The sequence below is a fragment of the Phocoena sinus genome, chromosome 2, assembly GCF_008692025.1.
Source record: "Phocoena sinus isolate mPhoSin1 chromosome 2, mPhoSin1.pri, whole genome shotgun sequence".
In the NCBI taxonomy this organism is placed as follows: domain Eukaryota; kingdom Metazoa; phylum Chordata; class Mammalia; order Artiodactyla; family Phocoenidae; genus Phocoena; species Phocoena sinus.
In genome coordinates this window covers 116413921-116434413 of record NC_045764.1, presented here as the reverse complement: position 1 = coordinate 116434413, position 20493 = coordinate 116413921, and the positions used below count along the sequence as shown (strand labels likewise).

Below are 20493 nucleotides of genomic sequence, written 5' to 3'. Positions count from 1 at the left end.
TGAAACACAGCCTCTACTTTTGCTGCTGCTGCTTGCTGTCTTTGGAGATGTTGGGAAATGGAAAAGGGAAAGGCTTTTGCCCAAAATTAATGGAGAAACATAGACCACAAAACTAGAGCAAACAGGAGGAAAATCTTCTGCTACCTGTTATCCCAGAGTCTTCGCCCCTCGCAGAGAGATGCTTCACCACTCCAGAAGATGAGTCACACCTCCTCACCCTCCATCACCAGAATGGTTTCCTTCCTAGGTTCACACAGGTCCTGGTTCCCCTGGGTGGGGTCTTCAGGCCTGACTGTTGCACCAGCCACTCCAGGCTTCGTTCCTACAAGTGACAGCTGCTGGAACCCAGGCATCAAGTCCAGGCTCCTCATTTGTAAAAGGAGGGAACTGAGGCCTGAAGTATCTGTCTGGGTTCCCCAGCAAATTCAAGGTCAGTTGGAGGGTAGCCAAACTCCTGACCACGCCCTTCCACCCCTTTCAACATCCTGCCTGTATCTTCTCCTATCCTCTCTAGTCCAGGCTTCCTCCCTCTCCCATCTCTTGGGACAATGCCTTGGTTTATTCCCATTCCAGCACCCGAAGGAGTTTTAGAAGCTTCCGCCCCAGTGTAAACCTTCAACCCGAGCACTGTGCTTTATTTATTGAAACCACTTCTCTTGGGGGGGCGTGAGGGGAGGGTCATGAGGAGGTCAGAGGAGAGTAGCCATTCACAATGGAAGGTATTTTGGCAGAAGGAGGCCAGTGGGGTGACGAGAGTGGGATCCACCCCGCCGACTGCATCATCGAAAGCGTTTGAAAGAAAACAAACCAACAGCAGATCTGTTAGAAGCCTAAGCCTCCAAGGTGGGTCGCGCTCCATCCAAGTGCCAAGCCCGTCTCCCGGGCCGCGGGACCGGTGTCCCCGTGAGTAGCCGCCCCGGGAAGAAAGCGTGGTCTAAAAGCAGGGAGTTTGCCGCTCAGCTTCCCGGGCGGCATCCGAGCCTTGGCTGAGCTCACAACGCCGGTGCGGGTGGGGTGTAGGGGAATTGCACATCAAAGACACCAGATGCGGCTGGGGGGTATCGCGCTGCCAGGTTGCTTCCCGAGCGACAGCAGTCCAGAAGAGGAGGCAGACATGCATCCTCTCTCAAGGACTCCCACGCATGGTTTCATGTTAAATAAATCTTCAGGAGGAGAAGTTGACACGACGGGTCTCCAGTTAATACCTTGTAACAACATGGCAGGTCCTGAGAGGTTCAGTGGTCCTTTAAGAAAATCAGTACATCGCACTGGGAAGGTGTGTGGACTAAAATGCTTTAGATCCTAAAAACAGGAAGACAATTAAGGTAAAAGCCTGATAAATTTCGAGCGCGCTGCCACCTCTGTGGCGCGCTGAGCGTCTGGCAACCCGGGAGGATCACATCTGTGACTCTCCCTGCGCAACCCGGGCCTGTTCGCGCCCCGCCCCCCAGGCGCCCCCCAGAGCCAGGGCGGGAACTGGAAGCCCGGGAGCACAACCTCGGACTAGCAGATCTGCTGAAAGGCTGATTCTTCTCACTGCGTGGGATCGGCTTCATTTCTTGGACAATTTAAACATATTATTTAAACACGGAGGTTTCCTTTACAGCTCTGAGTGAAACGTTTTGCCTGATGGAAAGTTGATGGGGTTCTTTAACTTTTAATCGGTATCTTTATTGAAAGGTGCGCTGCTGCCTTTTCACAGCGGGGAAAGTAAAATATTTGCCTTGGGTCACACGTTGACGGCCCTAGATAGAAAAGCACGCCACCGATTCTGCCAAAGGACAGGTACAGGTGAGGTGGGGGCATCTCCCATTTGATCATGTCACCACGATGGTTTTGGTTAAAATTAAGCATCACTGCCAGGGGAAGAGCCATGCCCAGAGGGCCTGGAAGCCCCAGGATTCCAGGGCTCTGAGACCCTGGCCATTCTGCCAGAAATATCTGTTCATCCATTTGTTCATTCTACTGTCCATTAGTCCGTTCATTTCACAGGCCCACCAGACTGAGACGCGTCCCTGGGGTGCTCTCACTTGGAGACTTTGGAGTCAGTGGATAGAGTTTCTAGGCTCTAGCATCCTTTCCCGTCTGACATCAACCTGGCTAGTCTCTGGATTGGGGCAGTTAGTTCAGTGATTGAGTCAACAAATATTCACAGAAGTCTACTATGCTCCAGGCTCTGCTCTGGCCTTGCAGACAACTGTGGTCCCCACCCTCAGAGAGCTTCTAATCCAGTGGGGGAGAGAAAAGAATGAAAAGACACAAATGGAATTTGCTGTCGAGGAGTGATAAGAGCCCGGCAGGAATTTAGAGCAGGGTGTGGACCTAAGGAGGGAAGACCTCAGTTGGTTGGGGAGGTCTGCAAAGTCCTCACCACAGACCCAGGGAGGCTGCACTGGGCTTGCCACGGGTAATGCCCAGTGTTGGCAGCTGCGTTTCCTTACTTTGATCCATTTACAGTAAGCAACCAGGATGGCAGCATTCAGAAAGTGGCGAGAGTTCCTACAAATTTTGCTAGTATCCTAGCAAAAGGGAATGCTGTCAAGGAGCCCTCTTCCTAGTGTTTCTCTTTAGAGGCAAACTCACTGCAATGTGAGCTAAGTACTCGTTTTGCTCTGTGACCCTTAGGACAAGGAAAATCAAGCAGCTTCAAACAGATGCACTATTTTTAAAACAAAACTTTCCTCTGATGTTAGCTCTGGAATAGCTTGCTGGAAGTCCCAAAGCAGCCACTCAGTAGTGTTGTCCAATCGAATTTTAATTTTAAATAATGAATGTAACCTCCCTCTAGTCATACCGTGCCAATCCAAAAGCACAATTTTAAAATTAGGAGAGAGATCAGGAAGCCAATACAACGGGGAAAGCCTGGCTCTAATGCATTTTTACCCTTTTCCCCCCATGTGTAGGATATGATTTATATAATTGTTACAAAAGCATGTGTTAAATAGAACTATGTAAATTTGAGGGTAATCACATTTGAATAGCCCAAGTTAAACCACCAGGGCAGACTGAAGGGCCGTGGGAAAGCTCCTGGGTCTAGGTGTGGTGGGGCACGGGGGAGACGGGTGGATGGGGAAGGGGGAGGTTCAGGGACTGAGAAGTTAAACATTCGTCGACTGTTAGGGAAGGACTGAGGTTTAAGCGAACAGCCTCGACCCTCGGTTTCTATCACTGCTCCCCACTAGCGTGAGCTTCTGCGCCTTTGGAGGAGTCCAGGTTCTGAAACACCAATGCCCAGGCTTCCAGTCTATCAGCTCTTGCACAGCCGGTGCAGCATACGGGGAAAACGTCGGAATCTCAAAGTCCCCCACCCACCCGCCCCGTCGGTGGCACACAGTAGGGACTCATCCACTCTAGTCCTTTTCTGCTCTCAGACCTAAAAGTTTGTCACGTTTCCCTCTAATTTTTCAACTCTGAAGCGCGCATTTCCAGCTCCTCCCCCAACACCCCGTCCCTAGAGGTTTTCAGGTAGCCAGAGGCAAAGTGTGGGCACCACTAATCAGAGATAGCACTCCAGGGGCGTGCAGGAGTGAGGGGAGACTAGTTGGGACTGGGGCATTTGGTGCTGACCGATGTGAAAAAAGCAGTCGTCGGTAACTCGGAGAAACAGCTTCCTGAAGACGTGCGACGGCCGAGGGGACCAGGCCTGGGCGGGGGGCGCTTTGTGCGCTACCCCCCAGGGAAAGAGGCTCCTGCTCTCTGCGAGGACCGACCGGACACTTCCACCTCCCAAGGCTAGTGATTGCGCAGAAGGGCAAGTCGCCCTTCCCAACATTTCTCGTTTGAATACATGAAAATGAGAGTTGCTTTTGGCAAGGAGATGTTGGCTGTCACGGCCAGAGAGACGGTTTTGTCGCCCGCGGGCGAGGCCGGGTGGGAAGTAGCTCCGGCTCCGGCATCCGGCTGCGGGCGAGCCATGCCCGCGCCTCGGATCGCTCAGAAACCCGGCAGCGGCTCCGGGAGCAGTAGGGGAAGGGACACACCCAGTGGTAAAGAATTGGGATTCAAATGTTACATTAAAATTTTTTCAGTAAAGTGAAAGCCCTAGATGTGCATATGTGTTGATCCACACACACAGAAACCAGCCAGGGCTGCGGCCGGAAAACTTAGACTTCCCCGCACGTAACAGACAAGACAGGTTAAGGCGGTCCCGTGGCCCCTACCTACCGAGGGTCGGACGTCTTGTGAATTGTGAATTAATGTCTTAATTAATGACTTAATGATAGAAGGAAGGGCAGAGGAAGGACGGAAAGAAACAAAAGTAAAGGAGAAGAAAAGAAAGGCAGCCACGTAACAGGAGCTCGGTGCTTCTCTTCTGCCCTTCGGCGCCTCGCACTGGTCCAGGCAGCGGCCGGACTCGAAGGCCGCGCCTCGGGCCGCTGTGGGCGCGAGGCTGACCACAGGCGCGGGGGTCCGCCCTCTCGCGGCGCCCCGGCCCTTTCCCAGCTCCGGCACACACCTCTGTACTCGAAGGCGAGGCACAAGCAAGAGCAAACAGTTGCTTGCAGCGTCCCAGGCCTTCCTCAGTCCTAAACCGACCCGGGTCCCAGTCCCCGGCGACTTTGAACCGCGTGAAAGACGACAGGTCTTAGTTTCTTTGCGTCTGATTCTCCCCGAGAGGTGGAGGATTTAAGCTTCTTATCCGGGTGGCGGATGGGAGCCTGCAGAGGAGCAGGACCCACTCTGCAGCGAGCGTGGCTGGGCCCACGGCCGCGGCCGAGATCTGGCTGAGACTCGTCAGGGGGAAGGGTTGGAGGGGAAAGGGGACAGATTGTTGACCCCGCCACCCCGGCCCTTCTCTCTGCCCACCCGGCTAAACGGTCCCGCTGAACAGGTAGGACCTAGCGCCGCCAAAGGCAGCCAGCTGGGCCCGAGGCCCGAGCCCCCGGCCTTTGCTTCCTTCTCTCGCAGTCGTCACCCTCTGCTTCTCCCCGCCCCGGTGAAGATCTGCGGAACGGGCTCCCAGCCACGTTACGCTGGGAAAGCGAAGCAGACATGGCCGAGTTTGGCGGGTGGACCACGTGCCGCCGGCTCGCTTGGCCTTACTGCGCGGGGAGCGGACCCCAAGGGCTTAGGAGGCGCAGCTTCCGCGAAGGGCGGGGCCCCTCCGTCCTTCCTCAGTCACCTGGAGTACCCGCGCACCTCACCGTCTTGATTGCCCCGACTCCCTCCCTCTAAGGAGCCTGCCCTCCCCGCTACCTGGGCCAGTCCAAGCTCGCGCTTCGCCCTGGTCCAAGAGAGTTTGGCTCGGGACGCCCCAGGAGCCGCCATGTGGCTGCCGTCGGGGCTCCCTTGCCTCGAGTTCCCCCCCCCCGCCCCAGCCTCCCCGATGCTGAAGGAAGGTCTGGTTCCCCGGAAAGCGCAGCAGTCTTCTGCAACGAGTAAAGACAGGGCCTATTTGGGAGAAAAGGTTGGAAATGGCTGCAGCAGCCAAGCACGTCACCTGGCTGTGTACTGGTCAGCAACCCAGAGGCAGCAGCTTTGTCTTATTTATTTATTTGTTTGTTGTTTATTTTCCAAATCAAAGACCCAGCATGGCTCTGATGCTTCTTTTTTAAACCTCGGGGAAATGACTGACAGACATCTGGGTACACTAGAACTTCACCTTCTAAACTTGTTAGGTGTCTTGGAATACCGCCACTGAGATGGAGAGAGGCTAAGGAGCTCACCGAGCTGCCACCTTTCCTTCTTCTTGGCCTCGGGCAGTCAGCTCTATGAACCAAAACTCTCTGGCTGAGGGAGGCGTGCGGGATTCCAATCTCGCCTGCGGGCGCTCCCGGGGTGGGGTGGGGGGCGCCTTCGGGAGGATTCAGCGTTCCCTTCCCACGACAGGAGGCGCTGTGCTCGCGGGCATTCCTCGGGCCGCGGACCCGGGAACCCCCAAGCTGGATCAAGGCTCTAAAGCTGGCAGAGGTCACTCTTCACCACCGATCTTGGGCTTTGAAGAAGCCCTAGAGAAACTTCGCTTTGGCCATCCCCTATGAAAAGTGGGCGCTTGTTTCCCCCCAAGCTGATTTTTTGTTTTTAAGATGAGGCCTAGTAGGTTTGAGATGTGGCCTGAAAGGAAGAATATTTTATATTCTAATTGACCCCCTTTACGGTTACAGCGTTTTGTTTGGTTTGTTTTTCCCTTAAAGCACCGTCTGTTTGTGCACCATAAAAGCTATTACTAAGTTGTTATTACCCATAGAAAATACCCTAGTCATGCTCGATGTGGTTGAAGAGCCAAGAGGGCGTTGGAGAATCACCGCGGGGAGGAACAAGGAAGCTCATTAGCACTGAAAGTCCCCCCTCCCCCCATCAGGCCGAGGAGCCTAAGCATCCGTGTACTTTACAAATGAGACTAAGGTCCTGCTGCTGATGGGAACTTTGCACAAAAGAATTAGTTTCTGACTGTCGCCCTGAGAAATATGTGCAGACCCACACATGTGCAGATACATTCACACAAACTGATAGGACTGACTTGCAGTCACAGGGACAGGCTGCAGTTGGGGAGGGCTCCTGCTCTACTGAGTTCCAGGTGGATTTAATTTCACCCTCATTTCTTTTCTTACAATGTGACGTTTCTCCCCTCCCTTTTTTTGTTTAAAAAAAAAAGGAATTGAATCCAAAGCTTTTATCTTTTTTATTTCCTTAACTGCACATCTTCACCCTCTCGTGCTCCCCTGCTGATTTAAGAGATTTGTTTGGTTCAAGGATTTAACGTGATTCTCTTGCCAGATTTCAAGGAAGAAAGATTTAAAAGAACAAAGCTGGGGGGGGAAGGTATCTGTTTGGAAGACAAGTTAAAACACATTTCTTAAAATGAGATTAATAACAGTTTAAAACTTTGCCAAACAAGAATATTTTGCGGATTCTTAGTCCTTTTAGAAAGACTTTATTTTATTGCTACTTAAAGAAACCTAGTGGTTCTCGGAAAGTACAACACACACATGGTCACACACACACACACACACACACACACTCAGAAACTCACACAGGCACCAAGGTGTAACCTCTCACCAACTCAGTGCTTATCACCCAGTCACTTTAGTTGGTTCTCCCCAGGACTTGTGGGCAATCCACTACCCAGAGCCTCATAGGAGCCAAGAGGCTTTGCTTGGAGGAGCACTTCCCACCGATGTCCAGGACTGATTAGAAACCAAGCGAACACCGGGGGTCCCAGCCTGGCCACTCCAGATCAGAGATGGGACCAGGCACCTCCGTCACCACCGCTGGCTTCGGCCTGGCACCTCTCTAGCCGAGCAGAGGCATTCCCGTGCCCAGGCTCTCCCAGTGCGTATTTAGGGAGATGTCCCCTCCCCCTGACCTTTCCCTATCAGAAACCAGACTGTCGCCTCCAGCTCAGTCCCCGAGGCTGCGGAAGGGGGGCGGGAGGAGGAGCTGGGCAGAGGGAGGACGGCCCGACTTGGGTCCGCCTGCCCTATCACACAGACATCTGTTCTCAGTTTCTTCCTCTTTATGATCACTACAGATGACAAGGGGGAGTAGAGCGGACCGAGGCGGAAAAAAAAAAAAAGTTATGTCATAAAGATATAAAACGGTGCTGTGACTCACCTGCTGTTAGCCGCAGGTACGGGTTTCGTGGCAGCGTCTCCACTCTGCTAGCCAGGAGCCCGGATCGGCCTAACGTCACTCAGCTCGGCTCAGACGGCCAAGTTTCTAGTGACGGGGCAAAAGTGGGGCTTTTTCCTTTATCAAGCCTGAAGACCGGGGCGGGGGCGGGGGAGTGGGAGTGGTGGAGGGAGTCTGTATTTTCCAGTCTCCCGCGGTTGAACTTTAGGTCAGGAATCAGAAGGGCGGGGGCTTGAAGCTGGCAGAAGAGTAGGAGGCAGGAGGGGCTCGGGACGGGGCCGCCGCAAGGGCCTCCGGAGGGTCGTGGGTCCCCCTGGGGAGACCCTGGGGTCATGTAGCCGCACTTCCCCGCGAGCCTGGCCTCCAACGCCACCGCCCCCAGCCCTTCTCCGGCTGCGACGTTCTCATCCAGAACCCTCGCTAGACCGCCCGGCCCCGCCTATTTTTCTTTTTTCCTCTTCCAAAGGGGGTCACACACACACACACACCCACCACCCCATTTCCTTCTTCCCCTAGCCTGTCGACTTAAACCAATTACGCCGCTTGGCAAACAAAGTGAGGGTCGGGTTTGGGGGAGGGGGCTCGGCGGGAGGGGGCGCAGGGGGCGCGCGCCGCGGCAGCGTGGCTGGGCGGGAGGCGCGGCGGCTGGACTGGCGGGCGGCCGCCTCGCAGGTGCACCTCGGGCTTTGTAGGTGCGAGCGTCTTTGTGCGGCGGACAAATGGGGAGAGGACGAGGAGGTGGGCACTCGAGCGACGTAAGATCCACATCAGCTCAACTGCACTCATCTCGCAGAGGCCGCCCGCTCACTTCCCGCGGAGGCGCTCCCGGGCGCCGCGCTCCGCGGCCGCCGCCTGCCCCCTCCCGCCCTGTTGCCGCCGCGCACGCCGCGCCCCGCAGCGCCTGGCTTCCTCCTCGCTAGGGTGGCGTTGGGCCGACGCGGGCGCTCAGTTGACTGCAGCTTACTCCGCTCCCCGCCCCCCGCCCCGCGCGGCTGCCAGTCGCTTCGCACAGGGCTGGATGGTTGCATCGAGCAGGGTGGCTCCAGGATGTTAGGGGCTGTGAAGATGGAAGGGCACGAGAGCAGCGACTGGAACAGCTACTACGCCGACACACAGGAGGTGAGAGGCGGGCAGCAGGCGGGGGGTTCCTGGAGCCCGTACTGGGGGAGGTCGGGTGAGGCAGGCCCCCGACTGGGGGCGCCTCCTCTGTGCCACCGGTGCCTACCCACCGGGTTTAGCCCAGGCCGGGCCTGTGCCGGGCCTGGGAGCCGGATCCGCAGCCCCGCCGGGGAACTGGATCCCGGCGATCGGCGCTCAGAGAGGGCGAGACGGTTTTAGGAAACTCTGGCTTTGAAAACACGCGCTTTGAGACGCACTTGCCTCCTCCCTGCCGAGAGCGGGAGCTAGAGCCCGGACCCGGGTCCCGAGCGCGGGTTGGCGGGCGGGCGCCAGCACGAGTTTGAGGCAACTTTGAAAAAGCCAGAATTCGCCCGCAGGGCAGCCTCTTCCTTCCGCAGTTGAATTCTCAGATGTCTTCTGATGAAAGCGCGCAGCCGCTAAGTTGAGCGTCTTAATAATGAAATGATTCCGAAATTTTGTAAAACTTCAAAAGCCGTTTGGGCAGAAGTGTGCTCCTTCCTCTCTAGAACCGCTGGGTGGCGCTAGTGCGAGCTGACTTTTCCTCCAGCACTCCGGGCGGGCGGAGAACCTGTTTCTCTTCATTGTCCCCTTGGTGGCACGTTCATGTGGTTTATGTGCACAAAGGGATTGCGAGGAAAACCAGGTACAGGCAGGACCACCACCTACTAAAAGTATTTGCCTGGAAATAGCTGGCGATTACCCTTCAATAGTTTACCATTATTGAAAACGTTTACTGAAACTGCCTTGCATAATCTTGGGAAGAGGAAAAGAAAAGTAAAAAATACTTTAAGACATGGACAGAAAAATATAAAATCAGGAAGTATTTTCGTGGTAATTAATTTATTTATATTTTTATATGTATATATTCACAAACTTACCTCGAGTTTATTTGCATACTACGGCAGAACGTGTGCCTAGTTAAATCTGTTTGTTCACCTTTTATGTTTTCAAATAAAGTCATATTTTCTGATGAAAATAAATTTAAGGATATCATTAGTTTTATTAAATAACAGAAATAGTTTTTATAGTTCTGTACTCTATATTTTTTAACATATCTAGTGCATTCTCAGATTGCTATTGATAAGGGTTTTCTCCTACTGATGATTTAAGAAAGAGCTCAAAACTCTTCCTCAGGTTTAATTCAGATACAGTCATCACCAGTCACTAGTCAATTAAATTCTCTATGAAAAGAGCTTCTTTACAGGTTAAAACTGGGAATTAGAAAGTAGAATAGCATTAAGAGAAAATAAGCGGACTTTGATTTGGGAATTGTAAAGTATTTGAAACTGTTCGTATATAGTTTGAAAAGCCCGGCTTTGAGATTATCAGCGGCAAAATATCAGAATGTGGAAAAAATATGATTATTTCTACAAATTGTGTCACCAAAATTTTCAAGCCTTAGGGGCTGGAAATAGGTAATGAACTTAGTGCAAGTTTATGAATGGCTATAAAGTCATGTTAAAGTTAAATGTATGTAGTGCCTTGATATTATTATGCACCCTTCCCTACCCCTTCTCCTATTATAGATCTATTTTTTTATAGATCTATTTTTAATTTTCTTCCAAAGGTTAACTTCTGAGTATTTTTTCCCTTTTAAAATTACAATTGCTACAAGTAGATGGAAAACACCACTTCTAAATACAATAAACAACAAAAAGTCACCATTTGGTGAAAACTGCTAAGACGGTAAAGCCAGTTGTTTGGAAATGTTTGGTCATAAGGCCATAGATGATTTGCTCTATCGGGGAGAGTTTAATTAACGGCCACCCCGCGCTGCCCAGGCCGCTACGTGGTCAGCCGGGCCTGGCAGGCTTAGGTGAGATGTGTGCCGAGCTGGCGCTGTGGCCCTACTGGGGGCGGAGGCGGGGCTGCACCGCCATACACGCCGTACCCTTAAGGTGGAGTGAATAAGCAAAGGATCCGAGATTAATTCTGTTTTCGGAGTTTTAACTCCTTTCAACCAAAAGGGCGCTTTGCCGAGGCCAGGCTGGGGTAGAAACTGGGATACCGCGTGGCATGGATAGAGGCGACGTAGGGGCCCTAGAAGCCGGCCCCTGAGCCTGGCGTGTAAGGCGATTACACATCTTCCTGGGGACATATTTTCTGTGAGCTCTTGTCTTTCATGCCTGCGGAGATAGGATTTTTCCCCTGCCGTGCAAGACAACTCTTTGCGGGTTCTGGGGAGGGCGCCCGACGGTTTGCCCCCGGTGGGGAGTCCTATGCTTTGCAGAAATGGTCTTCTCTTGTTTTTGGATTTGCCCCGGCCGGTAGGCTGCCTGCGCCCACTACTAACTCCGCCCTTCGGGGCCTCTTCACGCTGTCTCCGCTCCAGGCCTACAGCTCGGTCCCGGTCAGCAACATGAACTCGGGCCTGGGCACCATGAATTCCATGAACACGTACATGACCATGAACACCATGACCACGAGCGGCAACATGACCCCGGCTTCGTTCAACATGTCCTACGCAAACCCGGGCCTTGGCGCCGGCCTGAGCCCCGGGGCGGTGGCTGGCATGCCGGGCGGCTCTGCGGGCGCCATGAACACCATGACGGCAGGCGTGACGGCCATGGGGACGACGCTGAGCCCGGGCGGCATGGGGGCCATGGGCGCGCAGCCCGCGGCCTCCATGAACGGCCTGGGCCCCTACGCCGCTGCCATGAACCCGTGCATGAGCCCTATGGCGTACGCGCCGTCCAATTTGGGGCGCAGCCGGGCTGGTGGCGGCGGAGACGCCAAAACTTTCAAGCGCAGCTACCCACACGCCAAGCCGCCCTACTCGTACATTTCCCTCATCACCATGGCTATCCAGCAGGCGCCCAGCAAGATGCTCACACTGAGCGAGATCTATCAGTGGATCATGGACCTCTTCCCCTATTACCGGCAGAACCAGCAGCGCTGGCAGAACTCCATCCGCCACTCGCTCTCCTTCAACGACTGCTTCGTCAAAGTGGCCCGCTCCCCCGACAAGCCGGGCAAGGGTTCCTACTGGACGCTGCACCCGGACTCCGGCAACATGTTCGAGAACGGCTGTTACTTGCGCCGCCAGAAGCGCTTCAAGTGCGAGAAGCAGCCAGGCACCGGGGGCGGCAGCGGCGGCGGCGCCAAGGGCGGCCCTGAGAGCCGTAAGGACCCCTCGAGCGCTGCCAACCCCAGCGCCGACTCGCCCCTTCGTCGGGGCGTGCACAGTAAGGCCGGCCAGCTAGAGGGCGCGCCGGCCCCCGGGCCTGCTGCCAGCCCCCAGACTCTGGACCACAGCGGGGCGGCGGCGACAGGGGGCGCCTCGGAGTTGAAGACTCCGGCCTCCTCGGCTGCACCTCCGATCAGCTCCGGGCCTGGGGCGCTGGTATCTGTGCCCCCCTCCCACCCGGCGCATGGCCTGGCACCCCACGAGTCCCAGCTGCACCTGAAAGGGGACCCTCACTACTCCTTCAACCACCCTTTCTCTATCAACAACCTCATGTCCTCCTCGGAGCAGCAGCACAAGCTGGACTTCAAGTCATACGAGCAGGCACTACAGTACTCGCCCTATGGCACCGCATTGCCCGCCAGCCTACCCCTCGGCAGCGCCTCGGTGGCCACGAGGAGCCCCATTGAGCCCTCAGCCCTGGAGCCAGCCTACTACCAAGGTGTGTATTCCAGACCCGTTCTAAACACTTCTTAGCTCCCTGGGACTGGGGGTTTGTCTGGCATGGCCATGCTGGTAGCAGGAGAGAGAGAGAAAGAGAGAAATCAACAGCAAACAAAACCACACATACCAAGCCGACAGCAGCATAGTAAAATCCCAACTATTTTTATTTTATTTTTTTGTGCACAATCTTTCCCCCAGTACAAAAGACTGTTACTTTGTTACTGTTGTTCCGAACGCTTTGTGTATATTATTACAAAAAAAACAGCCCCAAACCAACAAACATTTTTCCTGCAAAGTTTAATGATCCACAAATGTATATATATAAAATCCTCCTACTTCCTTGTCCCTCTCCCTTTCTTTCCTCTTCCACCTGCAGACGTGTTCTAGTCTGTGCAGGATTTATTTAAAAAAAAGAAAGATGGTCAAGCTTGTAAAATATTTGTGCTTTTTTTTCCCCTCCTCACCTAACCCCCATCCCCACATACACACACACAGGAGTTTACAGGTCTGTGGCAATACTCTTAACCATAAGAACTGAAAGGGTGGAAAACAAGTAGACACTAGGGCTGTTAAAAGTATTGAAGGACAATGCTGCCATTATGCAGCAAATCATAAACAGATTATAAACATCAGAGCCACTTGTTTTTCAGCTTACATTTCAGATACATTCAGATAGCAGATGTCTTAAAATGAAATACATATATATCATATATGAACTTATTTATGCACATGCTCAGCTATGTACATCTTCCATATATTTACATAACATACAGAAGTGATAGGTAGGAGATATACACGCTCTTGAAAGAGTTGCCTGACCAAGAAGTTACAAAGACACCCTCCTCCCCTCCTCTCCACCCATATATAGCTCTGGGAATCAATTCCTCGAGAATTTCCCTCCTCAATAACTCCGTTCCTTGCTTTGCAGAGGGCCATGGTCTTATCATTCTGAGGTCACATAATGTGTAAAATTAGCTTCTATGTATCCATACCATTTAAAGGATATTTTCTCCAGAAAAAAAGGGAATATTACAATGTTAGAGGAGAGATAAGTTATAGGGAGATGTATTTCAAAATTTGGTCCAAGATTCCAAAATCCAGTTGATTGTGGTCATTTTAATTATTGCCATCATGTGCTTGTTTCATTCAGTGTTAATGCACTTTTCACAGTTGGACGTGGTGTTAGTATAGCCAGACGGGTTTCATTATTATTCCTCTACGCTTTCTCAATGTTAATTTATTGCATGGTTTATTCTTTTTTTCTTTACAGCTGAAATTGCTTTAAATGACGGTTAAAATTACAAATTAAAATGTTAATTTTTATCAATGTGATTGTAATTAAAATATTTTGATTTAAATAATGAAAATGATAAATTTTAAGCTGTGGAATATGTTCTTGATCATTTGCAGTTAAGGACTTTAAATAAACCAAATGTTAACAAAAAGAGGATTTCTGTTATTTTCCTTAATTAAATACAAAATAGATATTTTGAATATGATATTTTTCAAAGTCTGGGCACTGAATATAATTGACAAAAAGGAAAATAATCTAAAAAATTTGTTTTGTTTATGTTTATTATATGAACATCTAGCTAGTAAAAAGCAATTAAGGAGATTCAATAAAAGTTGATAAATAAAAAGATAGATAAACTGATTTAATATTCCTAAGAATTGAGATTTTTAAGATTCTTTATTCCCAGTAATGTTTACTTCAATTTTTGACAAGGTCTTAAGCCTTCTGTGCTTCCTTTGAGCCTTTCCACAATAAACTCAAATATTATTATTCTAACTACCTTCCCCCCTTCCCCAATGTATCATTTTCCTTTATCTGAAAAGTATTCGAGTAAGAATAAAATATCAGATGTAGCTGATAAAATTAAGTTGTCTACCACAGAGGATCCAGAACCCTCTTTTTATTAAAAGAGCAGCAAAATTTAACCATCATGGTAGCTTTAGAGGGGGCCCGGGGAGGCCTGAGTTAATTCATTCCTGCAGGGGAAGCTTTGTGCCACCAAGACATTTCAGGGTTGCAGCTATTTTGTATTTTGTGAAGATATTTTTAAAAAATATTGTTTCTAATTTTTTTCCTGAGAGCTTAAAACTGATGATTTGTTTGCCTTCTAAGAAGCTTTTAAATGCAGCTTCACACCCCTACAGTTGGTTGAGATCACAAAATCATTAATCTCCTTTGATAGTAGGCTCACTTTCCAGTCCACCTATTTCTTTGTAAGCCTCGTTCGGATTGACATCAACAATAACAACACCAGCCCAAGCAGAGGCTGGCCTGCCTGAGCCCTTGTGTATGAACTCCATCCTCGCCAGGGCTTGAACTTGGACAGCCTTTACTTTGATCGCCCCACTCCTTACCGCGGACAAGATAAAAAGAGCTGTGTGAGTCCCTTAATTATCGCGTAATTGCCTCCCCAGATGAGAGAAGGGGTGCCATGTAGCACTTGAGAAAAATCCAGAGATCCAACCCCCGCTCTCACTTCAGCTAATGAAAGGAGATGGAAATTACTGGTTTGAGTAATTTCACAATCTAATTTAGAGGCCTCTCGGAAGGACGTCAAAGTCTCAAAGAGGAAAAAGCTTTCAATCCCAATAGTTATTTATATTTAAACAACGGGCAAACGTTGGCAAATTCGAATTCCACAAGTAATATAAAGGCGTGAGCTTGGGCCTCGTTATTTTACCCGGCCCGACTGAACCTAAATCGTCTAACTTTGTTCCCTTCCCTCTCTTTAACATGTTAATAATATCAGTGTCTCGCATTCACCCACCAGGCTAAAGTCGGCCTATTAGCTCTTGCTCTTACTAAGCGGAAACTTTTTCAGGGTTTGCGGCGGCCGAGGCGCCGCGGGTTTACGGCCGAGGCCACTTTGGAGACCTGCCTGGGGAGCTAGCCCTGTGGGTGGCGGGGAGCGGGGCTCGCCTCGTAGGCTTCTCACGCGATTTTCTGACCGCTCCCTCAAGCCACCTCTGGGCGATGCCATCTGCGCCCTGTGCGTTAGGAAGCGCGCGGGCTGGGGTCGGGGCGGCCGGTTGCCGGGTAAGGAGGGCAGAGAGAAGGACCGCAAGCATCTCGAGGTGACAAGTGCAGTTAGTTCTTCATTGTTCGGGCATTTTCCCCTCCTAGCGAATAAATCTTCTGTTGAGCTCGAGACCTAAAAGTCAACAAAGAAGGCCAGGCGCCTTGTTACCGCTCCTGCGGCTCCAACGTCCGCGCTGCCGCTGCTGCTCCCGCTGCGTAATCCCTTCCTCGGAAACCCGGACACACAAACGCCGGAACGCCCGGGGCCAGGGCGCCGCGCCCCAGGGCCAGGAGGAAAACATCTGTGGTTTCAAGGAGTGCTGGGACCCTCCCGGAGCGCGCCGCCTTCCCGCGACCCCCTCCCACCTCCCTTTTCGTCCTGGAGCGTCTATATTTCTTCATCTCGGAGGCTCCTGCAGAAGAGGGCCGGAAAGGGGATGCTGATCCCTCAGCTGCGGTCCACCGGACTCGCTTTATTTAGGAATTTCGCCCGAGGTGGGGGAGGGGTCTCTAGAGGGGAGGAAGGGAGGGAGAAGGGAAAACCTTCTTTTAGACCCAAGTGCAAAGCTCCGGAGGCCCTCAGATCCACTGACTACGCCACCGAGCAAACATTTTTAGAAAACAAGAAAAATGTTTTGAGAGTGAGTATAGTAGTGGGGAGGAGAGCTTCAGATATTACCTTCACCTTGTCCCAAACGGAAACATTTTTTTTTAATTGATAAAAAAAAAAGACAACTAAATTTAGGGAAGAAGAAAAACTCACCAGTTCTGCTCAGAAACTACACAACTTAGAAGTGTTCCCAAGTAGAAAGCAGCTCAGTGTTTCTTACACGAGAGCTAATACAGCGTTTAAACCAAAGATAAAATTTAATTTCCATTGTCCCTTGGTGATCCCCTCATTGTAGAATAAACTGGTGAGAATTATTATGGGAGGAGGGATTAAACAAACAAAATCCTATTAAAGTTCTCAACTTCTGTTTTCATTTTCTGAAAGGTAGATACCTGACTGATTTCACTGAAAGTATAAAAAACATTATTTTACTCAGGAGTCTAACAGATTTGAATAAACCATAGCAGAAAAGAATTCCTGGAGTGATAAAATTTTTAAACTTTGTTGTTTTGTCACTTTAAAAAATTGATCTCGATTCCACGAAAATGCTTATTACATTTCTTTCCAGAAAACTTCTGTGATCGATACAAATTCCTTTCAGTGGAGGCCAATGTAGGAGACCTGTAGCCCAAATTAATTAACCTTTCCTCAAGATCAATTGGTCTTCTGTTGATTTAGCAGCAATATTGTAGGACATTTAGCTATAATGTATTTTAATGTGATACCTCAATATGTCAAGAGGAAAAGCTCATTGAAAAGATAAAATTGCTTAAATTATGTAATGGATGTTTAATAAATTTGTGAAAATGTTTTACTTTCAAAAATTAAATGTTAATTGCTTATTTGAATTGTAGTAAAATGTGTTTGCAACTAAATGGAGTTAAGATAATGTCTAATTACTTCAAGGTAATTACGTGCAAAAAAGGTGATTATTTTTAAGCTACCTTGGGCTAAATAGGAAATGAAATTATGCTGAAATTTAGAAATAAGATGTTCCTGAACCGAAAGAATCATTGGCATCTGCAGAGACTCATGAGAGTAAAAATGTAATTAAATGAAGTAACTTGGAAGGTTTTACAATCTTACTAATTAAAAATACAATCCATTTGGGAAGATATAAGGTTTTTTAACAGAAGCCATTTATTCAAGTTTTATTTTCTACCAATGATCCAATTTACTATATCCAAATAACATTCAATGACAGATTACTTTAAATATTCTGACTTTTTCTTCAAATAGTAAAGTTTGAGACCATAACGTTTCCATTGGTGTTTCTCTTTTTAGATCCTAGTCTAGCTCGGTTCATTGAACTTTGGACAGCTCAGACTGCAGCCCTCACCTTTTTTTTTTTTTCTTCTCCAGCCATCATACTAGTAAGCAATTTGGGGCTGGAAAATACCCATTCAGTTCAACTTTAACTTGTAAAATGCATGCATTTTCCTACTTATAAATATACTTTTTAATCTAAGAAAGGGGAAATCCTCACTTGCTACGTTTCTTTTTCTAACTTCCTCATTTCTCCAGTTGTTAGCTGTGACTGCGCAGTGTAAGAGCAGAGCTCATGGTGAGCGTAAGCTCCCCTCTGCAGCCCTGGAAAGTGAGGAGCATCCCTCCTTCTAGATGCCACTTCCTGATATTTGGGGGTTCTCTATGTCCTAGTCAACTTAGAGTATAAAAGCAGAATATTCTCTCTCAAAATCCGGGAAGGAAAGGGCTTGAATGGAATAAATGCTTGAAGACTTCAGAATTCAAGTGGGATGCTAATCAAGTCACATCCAGATCAAGTTCAGACCCGGGCCAGCCAGCGCCACTCAGTGTGAGGTTGCCTTGGGTTGACTTTCTACTTCTTTCCTCAACTCCTCTTCAAGATTACACATCAGGGGCTTTTTCTTTTCTTTCTTTTTTAACTCCTGAAACTAAGAAAAACAACCTGGAAATACTCCTCCCCCAAAGCATTGCCTGGAATTAGGGAACAATGTTTTCAACTGGAAACCTTAGTTTCTTTCTCCTCTCTCCCATAAAATTTCAGTTACTCTTATGCTTGTCTAATCATGTCCCAGGTCAGTTTTCTCTCTCTCTCTCTCTCTCTCTCTCTCTCTCTCTCTCTCTCACACACACACACACACACACACACACACGGAGTTATTTTAAAACAAGCAATTTAATGAGAAGAATGTAAGGGGCTTTGTGGGGGGTTGTTTCGTTTATCTATTTAATTTTAAGGACCCATTATGCACGAGGGAGTTAGGAGGCTCCCGCCTAGTGCTGCACTCCTGGAGAATTGATTTTCTTTACGCGATTCCGGTGACCGGGGTGTTTCTGGAACGTTCCCGTAGTTCTGGATCCCATCTGGGAGCCTGGTGCTTCAGTCCCATAGCCCAGCCACAAACGCCTAACTCAACTCCGAGGGCCACCTTCTGCCGCGTTCTCCACCGCTTTTTTCCTAGGTGGAGGCTGATTCACAAGCTTAGACTGCAATGAGCCGTATTGCAGCGCAGGGCACCGGCCAGGTTTCCTCGCCTCTTCCTGGAATCACACTGCCTTCTGCTGACACGCGCTTCCTTTGTGTTATGCCTGGCTAACATACTAACGGGGCGGATAACCCAGATCCTTTGAGGAGGGGTGGAGGGGGTTGGAGACACGGAGGGGAGAGAAGGGAACCGAACGGCTCTAGCTGCTGACCCTTGGGCCAACGTGCTCAGAGGCGGGCAGGCGGGCGGGCTGGTGGGCAGGAGGGGGAGGGGTGCGCGGGTTGCGAATCCAGGTGGGGAAAGTTCACGTTGAGGGCGCTGTAAGCAAACTTAAATGTCTGCACCAAGTATTTAGAAAGGGTGAACTGATGCTAATGTGCTGTCCTGCGTTCGGAACTGCGAGGCCCGGACGCTACGGACGCTAGAGAACCTGCCCCGCTGGCGGAGCGGCCGCGCGCCTGCTGCTGAGTGTCCGCTTCCCCACCCCGTCTTCCGCCCCACCCCCCTGCCCTGAGCCGGGTCGCGCTGCGCGGTGTCCTCGAGCCACAGGTGAAAAATTATAACTGCGTGTCGCACGGATGCCCCTCTCCGAGGTGTACACCTTCGCAGACTCATCAAGCTCGAGATAGGCCAGCCACCTTAGATGCTGGGTCCCAGCAACTAAAGACTTCCAACCTCCCCGGCCCGCTGCGCTCAACAAGAGCCCTGCCTTCCCCGGCCTCACCTCTAAAGGGCTGTCTGGTCTCCCACTCGGAGCCTTAACTGATTAACCACGGCTGGAACTCCTGCGCTACGCCACAAAGTGGGCACGAGGAACCGCGACCCCGGGGCCGGAGGCCTGGGGCCCCAGAGGACGCTACCTCTTGGTGCGGGCCTGGTCTCGGGTCCCAGCCTCACAGCTCGCACGACTGAGCCCCCTCTCCGCCAGGCCTGCAGCCCCGCCCGCCAGACGGTGCCCGGGCGCCCCGAGACATATGCTGTCCGCAGGCCGCGCGGCCCGACGTGGTGCTCATTGCAAAGGCGGTTCTCAGCCCATCAAAAGCCCAGGCTTTCTTCAGCCGTATGGGCCGGGAGGTGAACAACAATGCCCGGGCCCCTTCACTTCAAAAGCGGCGATCAGGGGAAAGGCTCCCCTAGAGAATTTTTTTTTTTCCTCCTCAGCCTTTCATTCCTGGTTTTAAAAAAAAAAGGCATCAGCAACTCCAGGGCCCGGGCGAGCCTAATGCCCTTTGATGGGGATTGAATTCATTATCTCCAATAACACAATTGTGCTTGGCCAACGAAAAGAGCAAAGCAGAGCTCTATCCCGCCCGAGGGGCCCGGTCGGGCGGGGCGGGCAGGCGAGGAGCGCTCCTGGGACCCGCGCGTAGGCGCAGTCGCGGCGGGCCTGGCTTAGATGCTACACCCCCTAAGCGTGGGGGCGCGGGCCCGCCGGGAGGCTGCAGGACCTGTGGCGCCGCCCGCGGAGGCAGCGCGGGGAGGGGGCGGGGCGGCTCTCTGGCTTGGTTTATTTTTCGTGTCTCCCTTGCAACCATTCCCCGAGGGCGGCCCCTCCGGCTGGGTGTTTACTCTCTTCCCACCCGGCCTCCAGCTGTGAAGCAGTCCCTGGCGCCCGGGCGCGCCGGCCAGAAAGGACGCCCCTGGCTGAGCGCGAAGGGCTTCCAACATCCTGGCCGCGCCGCCCAACCCCGGCGCCCTCGGCTGGGAGCCAGCTTTACTCGCAACCCAGCACTGATAAACCGGGCTTTAAATCGCCCCTGCCCTGGAGCCCCCTCCGCTCAGGCTCTCCCCACTGGCTTTCACACCAGCCACCCTCACTGATGGCGGAACAGCGCCGGGAGCCTGAGCCCGGACGGCTGGACACCACGTCCGGTGCCCAGACACTGGGTCCGAGACCCGGGCACGAGGCGCCGTTCTTTCGCTTCCGGCCTGGTGGACACTGTCCCGGACCCCGACATCCACGCGAGCGCCTCCTCCCGAGTTCCACTGCCATCCTTACCCTTTCAGCCTCCTCCAGCCCCTGCTGTCCTGAGTGTACGCA

At 51.3% G+C, this 20493-nt stretch overlaps 1 protein-coding gene across 1 annotated transcript; it reads left to right on the top strand.

Annotated features, from left to right (window-relative positions):
• The first annotated feature begins 8363 nt into the window (after positions 1-8363).
• FOXA1 (forkhead box A1) lies at positions 8364-12753 on the top strand. Its single transcript, XM_032623218.1, has 2 exons — positions 8364-8691; positions 11045-12753. The coding sequence occupies exons 1-2, from the start codon at positions 8620-8622 to the stop codon at positions 12371-12373; spliced, it is 1401 nt and encodes a 466-aa protein (XP_032479109.1). The 5' UTR covers positions 8364-8619; the 3' UTR covers positions 12374-12753.
• Positions 12754-20493: the final 7740 nt, after the last annotated feature.

Excerpts from the sequence above, each read along its gene's own strand:
- FOXA1 (XM_032623218.1), top strand. The coding sequence starts at position 8,620 with ATGTTAGGGGCTGTGAAGATGGAAGGGCACGAGAGCAGCGACTGGAAC. Across the intron at positions 8,692-11,044 it reads ACTACGCCGACACACAGGAG|GCCTACAGCTCGGTCCCGGT; the intron begins GTGAGAGGCGGG and ends TCTCCGCTCCAG.